The sequence below is a fragment of the Maylandia zebra genome, linkage group LG12 (genome assembly GCF_041146795.1).
Source record: "Maylandia zebra isolate NMK-2024a linkage group LG12, Mzebra_GT3a, whole genome shotgun sequence".
NCBI classification, from domain to species: domain Eukaryota; kingdom Metazoa; phylum Chordata; class Actinopteri; order Cichliformes; family Cichlidae; genus Maylandia; species Maylandia zebra.
In genome coordinates, this window is record NC_135178.1 from 21,849,534 (window position 1) to 21,866,540 (window position 17,007).

The 17,007-nt window shown below is 40.5% G+C and overlaps 2 protein-coding genes across 4 annotated transcripts in view; both read right to left on the reverse strand.

Moving 5' to 3' along the window:
* The window catches only part of mlxip (MLX interacting protein), a 28,705-nt gene extending 24,204 nt beyond the window's left edge, over window positions 1-4,501 (reverse strand). For both annotated transcript variants that reach the window (XM_004544680.3, XM_004544679.3), the window contains exon 1: window positions 3,911-4,501. In XM_004544680.3, coding sequence (XP_004544737.1) covers window positions 3,911-4,233 — 323 coding nt within the window. In that variant the 5' untranslated portion in view covers window positions 4,234-4,501. The remainder of the gene's footprint in view (window positions 1-3,910) is intronic.
* Window positions 4,502-4,900: 399 nt separating this feature from the next.
* Window positions 4,901-16,579, reverse strand: cfap251 (cilia and flagella associated protein 251). Of its 2 annotated transcripts, XM_004544681.4 has the most exons (20): window positions 16,174-16,578; window positions 15,928-16,068; window positions 15,645-15,754; window positions 15,449-15,557; window positions 13,569-13,649; window positions 13,398-13,475; window positions 13,266-13,307; window positions 12,945-13,165; window positions 12,677-12,850; window positions 11,595-11,845; window positions 11,345-11,496; window positions 11,037-11,213; window positions 10,743-10,927; window positions 10,541-10,655; window positions 10,195-10,358; window positions 10,003-10,093; window positions 5,944-6,087; window positions 5,641-5,869; window positions 5,405-5,521; window positions 4,901-5,311 (listed from the first exon to the last, which is right to left on the reverse strand). In XM_004544681.4, exons 1-20 carry the CDS (start codon window positions 16,366-16,368, stop codon window positions 5,184-5,186), a joined length of 2,904 nt encoding a protein of 967 aa, XP_004544738.2. In that variant the 5' UTR covers window positions 16,369-16,578; the 3' UTR covers window positions 4,901-5,183. The 2 variants fall into 2 exon arrangements, 1 of the variants encoding a protein (XP_004544738.2); XR_013101156.1 differs by lacking the exons at window positions 4,901-5,311; window positions 5,405-5,521; window positions 5,641-5,869 and adding an exon at window positions 7,593-7,770 and having other exon boundaries at window positions 5,967-6,087; window positions 16,174-16,579.
* Window positions 16,580-17,007: the final 428 nt, after the last annotated feature.

A 17,007-nucleotide genomic window follows, 5' to 3' on the forward strand; every position in this document is an offset into this window, starting at 1 on the left:
AAATGATCACAGGTTTTTTTAAAGCCTAATAGTGATACTTAGAGGCTATACTGATCCAACACCCATCAATTAGTAAAAAAGTAAGGGAGCACCATCCTCTGACAGGAGTTATGTGTCTGACGAAAGAGTTTCACCAACTGTGCGGCCTAAATTTGGCTAATTATATTTGAACAGAGGTGGGCCGCAGGACAAAATGTAAATAAATAAAAATGTATAATCACATTAAAAAAGGTGTGAAAATAAACCACATGTGTTGTTCGCCTGCTCAACCCGTGACTTATGTCTAACCACAAGAGCGGGAAAGCAAAGGCAGACAAGAAAAAGGAAGCCTGTTTAAAGTCATGCTTGAGTTACAAGTTATACAACAAGATGATGGCACTGCTCCTGCTGCTTACGCAAACAGTAACATCACTAATACACAGACACACACACACGTCGGTAATGTTGAGACAAGTGAGCACTGGAGGAACTCATCTGTATGTGCAGGTATGTGTACAGCATGTGCGCTTAATGATTACATCACAGTAACGATTCTGTCTGTTCAGTGTCACATAAAAACAAGATGGGAGAGTCAAACAATCAATGATAAAAATCACTGACGCTTCGTGGACTTAAGGGGTGCAGGTGTACCATTCTGATATCCGAGTGCTAAATTGTAAAAAGACTGACCATTAAATTAAAAAACAACAACAAAAAAATTTCCAAAGCGCCTTAACGAGGAAATGTTTACTACAATCCAAAGGGGTTGGCTCACAGTTTCCCGTCTTTCCATTCTTCCTGTCAAATTTTACAGTCTGTCTCTCTTGACCAATTCTTTTCCTTTCCATCATTTGTTTGTTTATTTACTGTACTGAGTATTATTTACTGTACTGCACACTGTGTGAGTCTTTTGGAGCATATACAACCGTTTCAATGGTAAATGCCCTTTTGCTGAAATAAACCCTCATCACTTACAACAAAAACAACAGAACAGTAACTGTATCTTTAAATAATCAGGGCAAAGGAAATCCTCTGAGCAACTGGCACCTCAAACATAGCTGTAAACAGAAAACTATGAGTACGGCCACTATTACTATAATGTACCATTATAGGGACCATCTTTAAACCTTCTTCTTTAAATCTGCACAAAAGCACTGCTTTTATGCAAACATACAATCAATAATCCTATTTATTGATTGTAAGTTTGCAAATTCTACCTTTTCAGAATAACAAGGTGCTTTATTTATCTGATTTAAGTATTGCATGGAGGCATTATCTTGTAATAAGAGCTGCATGGAACAACTGGCAATTGAGTTATAGTGATTGTCAATTAACTTTATAAATCCCTGCTCAGGCATAACTGCTCAACATTGTCTGGATCTGTAATTGAACTGGAAACTTGAGATGCACAGTTTACACGAATAATTGACATATTTTTGGCTTTAAAATGAATCAACTATTGATGAGAAATAAATATTTTTAATTCTGAAGCACTTATGTGCTACACATATGATGATGGCACAGAAATCAGATTTTAAACTAAGGCAAATTTTGATGTACAGGCCTGAGCCAGGGTCATGGTGGGGGTGTCCTGTTCTTTTAATCTGATATGTCACCAAGTCATATAAACTCATTTTATAAAACCACCAGTCTGCTGGCTATGAAGGAGAATGCTAGTTTTAAGAGCCTTCTGCATTGACTTCATACCAAGTAGAAATGTCTTTAAAACACAGTCCATACCTCTACTACAACCACAGAAGCATGTGCAGCTTTGTTTACAGTTCAACTCAGAGTGCTGACATGATCAGTATGTTTGATTCATCCCACTAGCGCACAGGAAAAATTGCCATGCTAACTTCATGTCTAATCAGCGAAGAAACAATAACAAGTACAGTCATGTGAAAAGGAACGCTTTTACAGGACTCTGCCCACAGACTAATTACGCCCTATGATTCAACGGCTTGTAGATCAACCTTTTTGTAGCATTAACTCCAAGTAATTGTTTGCTGCAGGATTTTATCAGTCACTCATACCATTGTGGAGAAGTTTTCACCCACTCTTCATTACAATGTTGCATCAGTTATATAAACTTTGCAGGTATTTGTTTATGCACAAGTTTTTTCTAAGTCCTGCCACAGCATTTTAATCGGGTTGAGGTCTGAACATTGACTGGGCCATTTGCAAAACCTTGATCCTTTCCTTTTTCAGACATTCTGTTGTTGATTTGCTGCTGTGTTTTCCCATCCTGTTATCAATGAGAGAAGAGACTTTTTCCAAACAGGCCGTCCAAACAAGCTATACTTGTTCAGTCTTTTTCTATTTCTGTCATTAACTTTAACATTTGACATTTCAACTGAGACCTTTAGAGTCTGAGACATAGCTCTTTGTGGTTTTTGCTGGTTTTACGAGCACTGGTTAATCTGAGGTGAATTTTCTGGGATGTCCATACCAGCAAACTGGCAAAACTTCTGCTTTCATAAAGGTGCTCACATTTACTGATGATCTATAAAACCTGGCTGCTACTTTCCTTCATTGTGGCAGCAGTAAGGGTGCTTTTAGGTTTTAACAGGATTGCACAGAGTCCTGTGAAAACTTCCTCTTTCACATGACTGTAGATAAGCCTGCCACAAAACAAATTAAACTTTTATAAACATCCACTGTGCACAAGGGTCAGCATAACAACATATCTAGTTGATTCCTGCATCCAGATTTTTTGGTTCTAGGGTTCCTGGATGAGAAAACTGCAAAACTCAATGGGGTTAGTAAGAAGGGATGAGGTACAACTTAATTTAAGTAGGAACAATTTAATTACCAGAGCCCTGAAATATTCTCTAACGACTATAATGCTAAACATTAATGTGTGGTCACACAGATAGGACAATGTGGCTTGACTCAGCAATGGTCAATATGGCTCTCTCTCTCTCTCTCTCTCTCTCACACACACACACACACACACACACACACACACACACACACACACACACACACACACAGTAACGGTTCTGTCTGTTCAGTGTGAGATAACAACAAGATGGGAGAGTCAAACAATCAATAAAAATCACTGACGCTTTGTGGACTTAAGGGATGCAGGTGTACCATTCTGATATCTGAGTGCTGAATTGTAAAAAGACAGACCATTAAATTAAAAAACAAACAAAAAAAAAAATTCCAAAGTGCCTTAAGGGGAAATGTTTATTACGATTCAAAGGGGTTGGTTCAGTTTCCCGTCTTTCCATTCTTCCTGTCAAATTTTACAGCCTGTCCCTCTTGACCAATTCTTTTCCGTTGCATCATTTTTGCATGTATTTACTGTACTGAGTATTATTTACTGTACTGCACACTGTGTGAGTCTTTTGGACAATGCGGCTTGGCCAGAGTAGAACTAGAGCAGAACAGAGTAGAACTGTCTCAAGTGGTAGAGTGGATGTGTGTGTTTTAGTTAAGCCACTGTATGTGTGTGTGGTTGAGTGAATGCGAGTTGCAGTAGTTAGTGCTAACTAACTTTTTTAAGAAGCACCCAATCAAAAGAAAGTAGTCTTACTGGAAAGGTGGCCTACATTTCTACAAAATAAAAAATACTGCAAATTCACAACCCGGTGATGTCATGTAGTATAATATGAGTTGCAGAGGATATTTTTTAGCAATTTACACAATTCAACCTAAATCCCTACATAATTAGATGCAGGGCTTGTTTTTTCTCCGTGTCTAGTTCCTTGATCTAAGTAAGGCTTCTACAACTATCTCCAGGACCACACTCCCTACAAAATCATGATCATCGAGCAGGAAGTTAAAGGAAGACTCGTGACCGCATGCAGTCGCCCCATGCCTGACTCTGCACATAGAGGAAAGCTCAGCGTGGAGGAGTGGGTGAGGAGGAGCTAAAGTGAAAATGAATAGTCCCCATGTGTTTACATAGTTCGCCATAACTTACCTATACGCCAGAGTCATGCACTCAAAGAGCTTCGTCAGTGAGGCGTCTATGGAGAAGTGCGACGAGCTCGCTTTTCCAAAATGATAGGTCTGACACGTTTGTTTGTTGACAGTGTCGAAGTCGTAGCCTTTCTTCGGCGGATGCTCGGTGTGGGGCGAGGACACCATGAAGTGTCCGCTATGGATGATCTGAGACTCCAGTCCTTCTGCCTTCCTCAGCCCTAGGTGAGTCTCCTCCGTGTCCGAGTCGTCATCCTGCTCCTGCTTTATGCTCGCGGAAGGGCAACGATATTTGTGCCGCAGGGACACCTCGCTCATAGCCATGTCGATAACTCACCAGACAAATGGCTAAAGTTAGCCAGCAAGCTAGAACAATAAAACTCTCCCTTTCATGAGTCTCTCCGGAGAACACGCCGACCGTTAAACTTCACCAGCTTCACGCCGCGGAGTCGAGGCCCTCGGTTCACTCATCGCTAAGCTCGCTGTCGGTCATTAAACTCCCAACTTAACTTGTTGTCTTGAGTTGACGTAGCTACGAGTCTCAACCACCAGCTGACGAGAAGCTGCTCACTGGACCCTCTGCCCAGAGCAGGAAGTTCCTGTCGAAAAGCGCCTCTGATTGGGCCGCCGCAGAGCCCCGCCCACTAATCAGACCCTGCAGCCACAGGCACGTTTCTGCAGCGAGGAAAGACGAATGATCACGCTTGTGAATTGTGAAAATATCTTTAATTTAAGGATCGGGTTTAGTGGTTTAGAGACAAGGTTAGAGAAACAAGTCTGAGATGGTTTGGCGAGGATAGGTGATATATCAGAAAAAGGGCTTTAGAATATTGAGCTGCAAGGTAGAAAGAAAAGAGGAAGACCTCAGAGAAGATCCGTGGGTGTGGTGAAGGAGGACATGCAGCAGGATGATTTGACAGAAGATCCTAGGAAGCCAGATGATCCGCTGTGGCGACCTATGAAGGGAGCGGCTGATAAAAGAGAACAAGACTTGTTTTAAATCTTCCTTTATTAGAATGCATTTTCTACATTTAACATGTGGAAGCGATTATCATCAGAAACACTCAAATATCAACAGGAAAAAAAACTCTCTACTGCTTAACTGACTTTTTGTATTAGTATAAGATATAATGTTTTATATTTTAAGCTAAACACAGATTACACTCTACCTTCTGTTAATAACATGTTACAGTAATACTGCTGGTCTTTAAACAGACCAGCAGAGCTAAAACCTCGTCATAAACACAGATTCTCAGGCAGACGTTTTTGGTTCATCACTCTGGAGGGGAAGACTTGCTGCTCTGCTCGGCTGAGGACGTGAAGCCCAGGATCTGACCTGTGAATGTCTCCACAGATATCTCACTTGGGATCACAGAGTCCAGTGTATACTCTGAATGTCCACCTGAGTACATGCACAGAAAAAAATATTTTATTCTCAGCATTTATGTGAATTTTTTGGTAATGACTTGGAAGTATATGTTGTTGCATTACACACTTTTAGGTTCAGATAGTCCCCCTCCTTCTTCCTCCTCCTCCTCCTCCTCCTCCACATCATCGAGGCCTAAAAGAGCAGTGAAACACTCCACCACCTCTTCCTCTGTCATGTGTTCTCCTGGGTTTAATATCAAAATAACAAACGTGTTGGATGAGCTAATAAAAACTGACAATAAAACATGGACCATAGGATTAAGATTTATAACCAGTAAGATGCTGACCAATCATTCTCGTTACCTCGAACCTGTAGAAGTTCTATCAGCTCTTGTCTCTGTAGGACAGGCTGTCCTGTGCTGTCAACCTTCCCAAGGGCCCAAAAAGCTCTAACCAGATCACTGCTAGAGATGCTGAAGGCCGGCCGGTGGTTGACATACAGCTTGATAAATTCCTCCAGGTCAACGTCATTTACATATTTTCCTGTTTCGGCATACTTACTGAACTTAACTTCATTTTGCATGTCTTCTATCTGGTGAAGAAAATATGTTTAACTGTTATTAAAGGGTTGAGATTAAGTGGCGGTTTTAGTTTCACTGAATTTACCTCTTGTTCAGTAGGATAGTACCCCAAAGCTCTCATGAGAGAGGAAACCTCTGACAAGGGGATTTTGCAAGACACTTGTCGTTTCTCCATCGAGTCCACGCCTTGATGATGGACTTGGCAGTAATAAAAAAAGTCCTCCATCTCCTAAAGACAGAAGAACTCCCATTACTGATTAAAATGTCACAGTAAACAACAGTTTTAAAACTTGTACTAGGGCGAGGACTTATCTTATTTTCTTGTACTATTTAGAAATACATTTTATGCGTGGCCATGTGCATTGGTCTTCAGTTCCGAATGTCCAAAATAGTTGCCATATTTTTTTAAAATATATTTCTCTGTAAACTCATTTTGTATAGCCATGCATAAAAAAGTGTAGGCTCATATTTTTTAAAGAAAATTTCAATTAAATAAGCGAAATTCATGCACATATGCCTTTCTCTCTGAGAACCAACAGAATTAAAAGCACAATGAATCCGTTAGATTAAATAAACTTTTTTGGGGAAAGTTGGGAAATTATTGTCTAGGTCATGTAGGTTTAAATAAAAAAAAAAAAAAGAATAGCTCAATGAAATAAACACAATTTAAAAAGAAAAAATAGTAAGTAAAAGGAGGAGAATTAATACATAAACATTTAACAACAGAGCTCCGTGAATTAAAAAAAGACATTTATATTAAGGTGCTTAACAACCAGAGATCAAACAAATACATACATGTATTGTAGTTTTTGGTGCACAAAATACCATATTATATAATGCCATTAATGCCAGTGGACACTTTATTAGTTACATGTTGATCGTCCATGTTGGACCACTTTTTGCTTTCAGAACTGCTGAAAGTTAAAACTAAAAGTAAAACTACCTCAGGGGTAATCTGAGGTAGTGCAAAAAGTGTGTAAAATGTTTGGAATTTTTTTTATATCCTGACAGGTGTGTTCACCTGTCACAAAAAGAAGAGTTATGGTAGAGTTATATAAAGGACTGTGGGAATTATTTCCTGTAGCATTCTTTATGGTAGCACTAAATCTGAGGGAGAATGAGCTCTGGTCCCTCTGTAGTGTGGAGCGGATGATTGAGAGCAGTTTGTTTAGTGACTTCCTGTCTCTCACTGAGACAGGCAGAGGAACACAAAGTGGAAGAACGTTTGATGGCTGATGAGGTGTTAAGATTGGTGCTGTGTGGGGAGGGGCAACAGGGGGTCCAGTACTGTATCCTTTTTTGCTCGTTTTTATTTCCTGAACTGAAAACCCTCTTTTTTCATTCATTAGGGCTTTCAGGTCAATGGTGATCCAGGGTTTGTTCTTAGGTAAACATCGGGCATGCTGTTTAGGACAATGGTATCCTTGCAGAAATTTATATAACTTGTGATACAATCCACGATTCTGATGATGTCATCCCCACGTGGCTTGTCCGACTCTGCATTGTCGAAGGGGAGTATGGAGCAGAACTTCGCAAGCTTCCTGAATCCACCTCATCACAGACTTCATGGCAACATGGAGTCTTTGAAGAGCAGGGACATATTGAGATCTTAACAGGACCAGGTTGTTGTCTGAAATACCTACTGGGTGCAGGGCGGGGGCTTTGTATGCATTCCTGCTGTCTGCATATAGATGGTCAAGAGTTTTATTATCCCATGTTTTATAGTCCACATACTGCTGAATAGATGGCAGAGTGGAGTCGGTTGGTGCTCAGCTGAGCATCATCTGCCTGAGACTCATTAGACATCAGATGTTTTTTCTTCCCTGTCCAATTTTGGTGAGCTTGTGTGAATTGTGGCTTCAATTTCCTGTTCTTAGCAGACAGAAGTGGCACCCGGTGTGGTTTTTAGCTGCTGTAAGATAAGAGAGATAAGATAAGATAAAACTTTATTAATCCCTCAGGTGGGTTCCTCTGGGAAATTCGGTTTCCAAATAGCACAGCACTGACAGAAGTTACAGAATGTGAGCAGAATACCATATATACACATATATAAATACAGAGACATATATAAATAAAGCATATACAAAAGGGATAAATAGAATAAATAGGAATAAGAATACAAGGGAATTGCACATTTCAAGTATTGAAGTCTATTGCACCGTTGGTTATTAACAAAAAGTATTGCACAGTGAAGAGGCACTACAGCTTAGTTGTTCCCCCCTCCTTTGTCCTCCTGTTTCCCCTCCAGAGAGGAGTTAAACAGTTTGATGGCGTGTGGGACAAAGGAGGGTTTTTTTTTAAAAGTCTGTTGGTTCTTGTCTTTGGGAGAAGCAACCTGTCACTGAACAGACTCCTCTGGTTGTTTATGGCCGTGTGCAGCAGTTTTTTTAGTGTCCTTTTCTCTGCCACTGTCACCAGAGTGTCCAGCTTCATGCCGACCACAGAGCCAGCCTTCCTGATCAGTATTTCCAGCCTGGATGAGTCCTCCTTTGCTGTGCTGCTCCCCCAAAAGTACTCCAGCAACCACTGACTGGTAAAACATCCTCAGGAGCTTCCTGCAGATGTTAAAAGACCTCAGCCTCCTGAGGAAGTACAGTCGGCTTTGGGCTTTTTTATACAGGTGCTCTGTGTTGGATGACCAGTCCAGTTTGTTGTCCACCCACAGCCCGAGGTACTTGTACTTGTTGACCACCTCCACCTCCTCTCCCTCTATCTGAACCGGCAGTGGACCTGTTCTGGACCTCCTGAAGTCCACAACCAGTTCCTTGGTCTTTGAGATGTTGAGTTGCAGGTGGTTTGTGTGACTCCATGTGACGAAGTTCCTCACCAGACTTCTGTACTCCTCTTCCTGATCATCCCAGATATACCCCACGATGGCCGTGTCGTCTGCAAACTTCTGAATGTGGCATAATTCAGAGTTGTAGCAGAAGTCAGAGGTGTACAGGGTGAAGAGAAGAGGGGACAGCACAGTTCCCTGTGGTGCTCCTGTGCTGCTGACCACAGTGTCAGACATGATGTCCTTCAGCCTGACGTACTGTGGTCTGTTGGTGAGGTAGTCGGAGATCCAAGTGACCAGGCAGGGGTCCACCTCCATCCTGTTCAGTTTTTCTTGAAGCATACAGGGCCGGATGGTATTAAAGGCACTGCAAAAGTCAAGAAACAGGATCCTGACCGTGCCTTTTCCCCCATCCAGGTGTGAGTGGGCTCTATGCAGGAGGTACAGGATGGCATCCTCCACTCCGACATCCGCCTTGTATGCGAACTGTAGTGGGTCCTGGGCATGTTGTACCTGTGGTTGGAGGAGGTTGAGGAAGAGCCGCTCTAGAGTCTTCATAAGATGTGACGTCAGTGCCACCGGTCGGAAGTCATTCAGCTCATTGGGCCGGTTCCTTTTGAGGACTGGGACGATGCAGGATGTCTTCCATAGGGCGGGCACTCTCCCCAGTCGCAGACTGAGATTGAAGACTCGTTGTACCGGCTCCCCAAGTTCAGCAGCACACGCCTTTAGCATCCTAGGACACACCTTGTCTGGGCCTGCTGCCTTCCTGGGGCAAAGCTTCCTCAGTTGTCTCCTGACCTGATCCACTGTGACACTGGGAGATGATTGGGGGGATGATTGGGATGTCCTGCTGTAGCCCATCTGCTTCAAAGAGTTAATCTTCTGCATACGTTCGTTGCAAGAAGTGGTCATTTAAGTTACTGTTGCCTTTCTGTCAGGTCAAAGCAGTATTGATAGTCTCCTCTGACTCAGGAAATCAGCAACACATTTTTTCCCCAGAGAACTGCCGCTCACTGGGTATTTAGTCTCTGTGAACCATAGAATTGGTTGTGTGAGAAAATACTCGCAGAGCAGCAGTTTTTGAAAAACTCAGATGAGCCCATCTGGCACTAACAACCATGCCATGTTCAAAGTTACTTAAATCACCTTTTTCCCCATTCTGATGCTCAGTTTGGCCTTCAGCAGGGTGCCTTGACCATCATCTTGACCATGTCTACATACACTGCTGCCCTATCCAAGCTGATATATTTGCATTAACAAGCACTTGAGTAAGTGTGCCTCTAACATGTTTCAGTCTAAAAAAATCTGAATAATGCTATGCTTGTTTACTTAAAGTTCAGCAGAAAAAGGAAAAATTTTACTCACTCTGTAGAACTTGCCATCTCGTCCTCCCTCTAAGAGATTGTAAAAAGGTACCATGTCCTTTCCGCCCAAAGCGGCTGCTGCCTCAAGCACACTACATTCATCACAGGAAAGGAGACAGATTTCAGGAAACATCATTATACTGCTCTTTCATTTCGACTGATTACAAGGTTGCTATTTAGAAAAAAAACATACTTCAAGTTTATTTCCCATGAGAGGACTGTGCAGTCTGCTCCTCCTGCAGTGAAAATGAATCTGCCATCATAGGAGCAGGCAAACGCAGACACTCCTGCTGAATGGCAGATCAAAGCATTTGACTTGTAGGGGTTCCCATCCAGTGGCAGAATCTGGAGACCCAACTAAAGAAAATACAAAATACTCTTCATGACAGTATCACTGTCAATGTGATGACAATTTGATCAGAGAAAAGAAAGACACAAAAAACGTCTGCATTCAGTCGACTGCAGGAATTTAAACAAGACACACCATTTGGTGGAAGTGAAAGTCAAACATTTGTCAGTAAAATACTGCAAACACTGACCTTTTCCATTGTGATGAACGCCAGGTAATATGAGTTTGTATCAGCTTTTTCAGACTTGGGAAGAACAACTATCTTTTTAATTGGAGAGCCATATGTTGGGCCTTGAAGGGTCTTTCTGTTTTTGTAAAACATGTAATAGAGATGCGTGAGTATTTTGCTGTGACACAACATCTGACTGATCTTGTTACAGTATTTTGCAGACCTGCACATCTTTGTTGTGCTGTTGAAAAGCCTCATCTTATATTGATCTGTGATGATGAGGAGAAACTGCTCTGCCGTTAGGGGAGGATACCAAGTCATGCACATTGGCACGCCGCTTTGCTCAATGCGCTCCGAGCTTAAGATGACAAGCCGGTCCATGCTGCTGTTCTCCAGGTCGTACTCCACCTTTTATTCAGTTCCACACAAGCACAGAGATTTGCGTGTACCATTATCGTGTCAAAAACAAAACAGTGAAGTAGACAAGAGTGCTGCAACTTAGACCAGGTAGACTAACCAGTTGGCAGTCCATTCCCAGAGAGAGTAGTCTGGGTTGGGTGCTGTCCAGGTGAACCCCAAAAAGAAGATCTTTGATGGGCTTGTAGTGAGAGTGGATCCTACCCAAATGCATCCACTGAGGTAAAGAGCCTTCTTTGGTGATCAAGTGAAACACTGACACTGCTTTTCCAGCATCCTGACAGACGCGCAAATCATAAATCATCTCACAACAACAACAACAACAAAAAATGTTTCTGTAGCAATGACAGCTCTAACAAAACTCAATACATTATAACAAATTCCAATCCACACAGTTCTCTCACTCACCGCAGTGGCGAGATATTTTGAGTCTGAGGAGAAGGTGATGAGTTGGATGCTGTCTTTGGTGTAATGTAAAGCTTCCTCTTGTTCACTCTCTAAGGTTCTGGCATTCAGTATGTGAACAGCTCCACTTGCAAAACCAACAGCCAGATATAATCCTGTTTAGAAATGAAATGTGACAAACAAAATCTAACAGCAGCTTTTACACACTGAGGATATGGAAGCACTTTTCTTTTTAAACATAGTCTGACCTTACCTTTAGGGTCAAATGTGACACACTGAATCTGCTTCTCTGTGTTAAAGACCTTTCTACCACTGCGTACTTTGCTGCTATAGTCCCACATTTCTAAAATGCCTCCGTGGTTGCCAGTGACCACAGCTGACTGACTGGGGTGGCATGTCAGTGCATGTATAGGCTCATAATCCTCGTCCAGCACAATTCGAGTGATGAGGCTCTCTGCGTTCACATGCACAACTCTGTGACTGACAGTGGTCACAGTGAAGTTCCTGCAGAAAAAGACAGGTCAGCTTGCCTAAAAATGTATAATCTGTATTTTCATTATGCTGTGTAAAACAGTTCAGCGTGAAGATATAGTATCGGGTTCAACATAACAAGTGTCCTGATGGCTTTGAGCCAGTAAAAAAGTGTGTGGCCTATGTTGATTGGCCAGCACAGATCAATTCCTCTGTGAACATGAATGGATGCTCACTATTATTTTCTTTTAATCTCTTTAAACTACCTCTGCACATAAATTAAAAGAAGAAAAGTGAACTTTTTGTAAGTAAAGTTAGTAAGTAAAATTTATTTACATAGCACTTTTAAAGCCAGGAATCTGTTACAAAGTACTTTGCGGGGAATGTAAAAATACATCAGACAAAAAAACCAAACATATTAAACAAAAACATTACCCAAACGCCTGTCTAAACTGATGAATTTTTCAGCTGTTTTTTAAAATAAGCCACAGTTTTGTCTGCTCCTGTCCACCACAAGTTTGTTAAACATAGCAGTACCACAAACTCATATAAGGAGAAGTAGGTAAAATAGAAGCTGTCTGTCTATCTTGTATTTTTGCTGAGTGCTGACAGAAATAAATCCATCTCTCTCTAGCAATGGTACCTGCAACGTACAGGGCTGAATCTAAAAAGGGAAGCAGTGGTTACTACAGTGCATCAAGCTTTAGATTTATAATATAAAATATAAATCTACCAATAATATTTGCTATGTACTTGAGTATAGAAAGTAATCAGACTGGTGTCTCTTTTATGGCCAGTAAAAGTCTGATCTACTGGTTCAGTGGCTCTTTAGGCTGAACACTGTAGTAGAGTAAATTTGTATACCTGGTAATTAAGGGTTTGAAATCCAGTCTGTACTCCTGCTGCCTCCTTATCCACTCTTTGGAAAATGAAATAGAAACAATGGCATCCAGATTTAATTCAGTGTACCGAGCGAGCAGGGTGAATTTGCCATTGTAAAAGCAGATGTGGCTTTCAGTATTGCACGTTACGATGCAGCTGTGCAAGCATACAGACAAAGATAGATTAGGAACCGGTAAATGCAGGTCACAACTCACATGCAACAACAGACAATATTTCTTGCTGTGCCCACCTGTCGGTGACGGCCAGAACAGTGATTTGCTGTTGCTGGAGGTTGATTCGATTGGCCGTGTCTTCTTTCACAAGCCACTCAACAACACCACCTCCAGAGGCTATTAAGATCTTAGGCTCTTCCCAGTGAAACACAGACCGACTGAGAGACATATTTGCCACACCAAAATTTTCAGAACGGTCCAAAGTAAATTCAGCAGCACCACTGGTTTCCTTATTGAACTGTAATGGCAAAACACACCAGAACACAAATCAATATATTCAGTTACATAATGAGACAGACAGTTTAATAACAACTTCAAATTTAGAAGATTATCTTCACCTTCTTGAACTTCAGGTCAGTGTACTGCAGACTTCCACTTGCCTGAAAAAGAATGAGTCTATCACTATCACAATAAATACATAACAGTTGTACTACGCTTTAAAAAAAAAAATACTGAACAGCTGAACTCACGCTGCTGTAGAATAACACATGACTTTCACTGCTGCTGAGCAGCTGAGAGCTATTCTTCAGCCTAAACATGATGTAATCCTGAAAAACAGCTTAACACTTCAACATCTGTTCACCACAGTGCCGTTTCCATAAAGCAAAGGTGCTATTCACATACTGAGAAAGCATATTTACCTGAAAACCATATTTAGGATTGAGCTCGGTAAACCACAAAGGCTGTTCTGATTCATTGGTCCAGTCCCAAATGCACACACGCTGAAAAGATCGCCATATAATTTAAGCAGATTGTCAGTTCATGAAAAGTTTGCTTTTACCATACAGGCACTGTTTGTCCTATTGTGTTTGTATGTAAGTGTTTCTAAGACCAGGAAGTGTTGCTTAATATAAAATTTCCCTCTTCGTGAAGAGCATGTTTCATAATCTCAGCAGTAACTTCTTTTCTTTTTAGGTGTATCTAAACTGTGGGTGTCAGTGTAACTCTTATATGTAAAATAAAATGTGATAATAGTATAAATAACTATGTAATTGTAATTTTGTATACGTTTGGACAATTCTGGTTAAATAACTGACTTACACCATTTTGAGTGAAAAGGACAGCATACAATGTGTAAAGTTTTCAATTGCTCCCTCTCACAAAACATCCTCAGAATCAGCTTTTTTTGTGTAATAGCTGCAGTATATTTAAATAAGCCATACAAAATGTTACCTTCCACATCAGCAGCATTCTCTGAGCTACACGCCTCATGATTGCATAGGAGGGGGTCAAAAATCGCACTATTTGGTTCACTTTTTCACTAAAATTGTTTCATCATTGCGATATGGCCAAACTGTCAACATTTCACAGTCTATACTTACAAATGTTGAAATTTGACTATATTAGACATTTCTTTTGACCAGGAAATAACAGGGCTAGAAGATTAGTCTGGTAAAATGCAACTAAAAGGGAGACCTTGCATGCGCTATAACTTTTTTTGACCAGCTGCAGTCATGTGAAAAACAAAGTGCACACTTACTGCTTTAGCAGCCAGGTGATGATAGAGATATTATGTAAATATAGACAGATAAATGTAGAAATATAGATATAATATGAAATGTAAATCTAATCTAATAATCTTTGCTGTAAACTATATGCTTATCCTCATCAAGTGTGAGCACCTCTGTAACAGGAGAGGTTTTGGCAGTTTGCTGGTCTGGAACTTTCAGGTTAGGTTTGTATTAATACAGTCTCACAGTCTTTCCAGCAATGGATGTCTCAGCAAATCCACCCCTGCTCAGAGAAACTGCAAAAAAACTCAAGAGCTACATCGGAGACTCTAAAGTCCTTGGTTTGCATGATAAATGCTATATTTAGAAAATTAGAAAAAGACTGATCAAGTATGGCTGGTCTAGAAGGGCTGTCGTGATAAAGCCTCTTCTCTTCTAACAAGAACATGGCAAAACAGGTTAGTTTTGCAAAGTTGCATCCGAACAAATCACAAGACTTATGTAACAATGTTCTTTGGACAGATGAGACCTAAGTGGAGATTTTAGGTCATAATGTAAAAGTTTGGTCAAAGTTTTTAGTCAGAGTCCAGACCTCAACCTGATTAAAATGCTGTGCTGGGACCTTAAGAGAGTGGTGAATAAATGAATACCCACAAACCTCAATGTCAAAAGTTTTCCACAATAATGCAAGAGACTGATAAAGTCATACAGAAAATGGTTATTGCTACTAAAGGTGGTTCTAAAAGCCACCGATTCATGGGGTGTACTTATTTTTTCACAGAAACCGTCCTGCAAAACCTTCTTTTCCATATGACTGCCAATCCCACATGGTGATATGACTCTTAAAAAAATGACCTAAAATGACTAAAATGCAGTTTCATTGAAATATTAGAAAAACAAATTTAAAAAAGAGCGATTAATTTATATACATTTTACTGATGCTGCTATCATTTTTTATTTTCCATACACATATTATGATTACAGTGATTTATTTTTTATTTGTATTTTTTGCCAGCACAATAGCTCGGTGGAAATTTGATATTGTGACAGCCCTGAGCTGCCATACTTACTTGAAATTCTTCTGTCCCAAGTGTTGCCAGATGTTTTGTGTCGCTTGAAAACGCTATTGCTATGACACCGGCGTCAGGGTGACAGTCAAACAACGTGTTCACAGGAATACTGTAACATTTATCATATAGGTGGTTACCATTGAGAGCAAGGTTAATGCAGTGAAAATGCCTCAATGTGTGAAGAATGAAGAGATACCCAGAGTAGGAGTCCCATATGATCACCATGCCATTTGGTCCCCGGTCTGCTGTTGCAATCCAGCGTCTGTCTTCACTCACACACATAGATGAAATGGAGTGGGAGTGCCCCTGAAGATATTAAGGAGAATATATAAATCTGCACACCTGTTATGAAAAGATATATACTGTGAACATTTAACATGAAAACCCAGGCTAACATGATCTGATTTCTCAGACTGTTTATTGCAACTTAAAGCAATGACTTACTCTTACATTGTTCAAAAAGCTGAAGTGATTTTTACCTTAAGCATGTGCCGGGACTTTGAGGTGTGATTGTAAATAATTCCAACATGAGCCGCAGCATAGAGCAAAACCAGCTCATCCTGGTCTTGCAGAGTGAAAACGGGAAGAGCAGGGCTCATGCCACAGATGAAATCTAGTGACTGGATGAAGGACAGGTTTAGGGTATTGCCAAGAATATGTGAAGTAAAACAGACAAATACTTTCAAATTACACTCAAATATAAACACTGATTGGGACATACTTACCAGTACATGTGCTTCAGCATCAGTTGTCTTCTTTGAGAAAAGTGTGTCTCTAGTTGCAGTGTAGACTTGAGACTGCCCAGTCCTCCTCGGTATGTCAGAGTTTTCCTTTTCTTTATCCTTACCTGCTTCTCCCCTGTCCTGTTCTTGTCCCACTACTGGGTGCTTTTCAGCTTCATAGCTTGTGGGTGGCTCCATTATGATTAACCTTACCTTTTGGTACTTATATAAGCCTTCTCCTTATTATCCTTGCCCTAAATTAACTGTAGGCCAAATAGTAACAGAAAAACAACACATTTAAGCTCTATTCGATATTTGCTCTTTCTAATTTTATTCCTACCAAAAGTTTTTGTCTGTTCTGTCTGGCTGCTACTTGGAGGGAAGCGTTTCGTTGCCTAGTTACAGAAGATCAACGGATGAGCCTTTTCAAATTAAAAGCATGATAGTCACAAAAGCACTCGAAAGCATTAAAGGTGGGGGGAAATGCTTTCCTTTCGATATGAAAACACCAGGAGGATCTTTCTGGTCATTTAATATGTTTATTTATTGTAATTGTTACATTACTTATAGGATAATTACTGTCAAAAAAATAAACATTGTACTTTCTTTGGTGCTCATAGTAAGCCAGGAATGTCCTAAATAAGTTTAGTATAGACATTCCAATGAAAACAATTGTCAACAAAAAAAAATTCAATTGCCTTTAAAAATTATGAAATAAAAATTATTATAGTTGCTCCAGTTCTAATTGATGTATCACAGGTTCTGAACAGTGCTCCATGCAAGAAACCCAATAAAAACTGAGTGGTCAAAGCTGTCATATATGCCCTTATGGGATAG

Coding starts and splice junctions, on each gene's coding strand:
- cfap251 (XM_004544681.4), bottom strand. CDS start 16,368: ATGGAGCCACCCACAAGCTATGAAGCTGAAAAGCACCCAGTAGTGGGA. Junction 13,476..13,568: donor ATCCTAAATATGGTTTTCAG/GTAAATATGCTT, acceptor GCTGTTTTTCAG/GATTACATCATGTTTAGGCT. Junction 10,359..10,540: donor CGTTCATCACAATGGAAAAG/GTCAGTGTTTGC, acceptor TATTTTCTTTAG/TTGGGTCTCCAGATTCTGCC.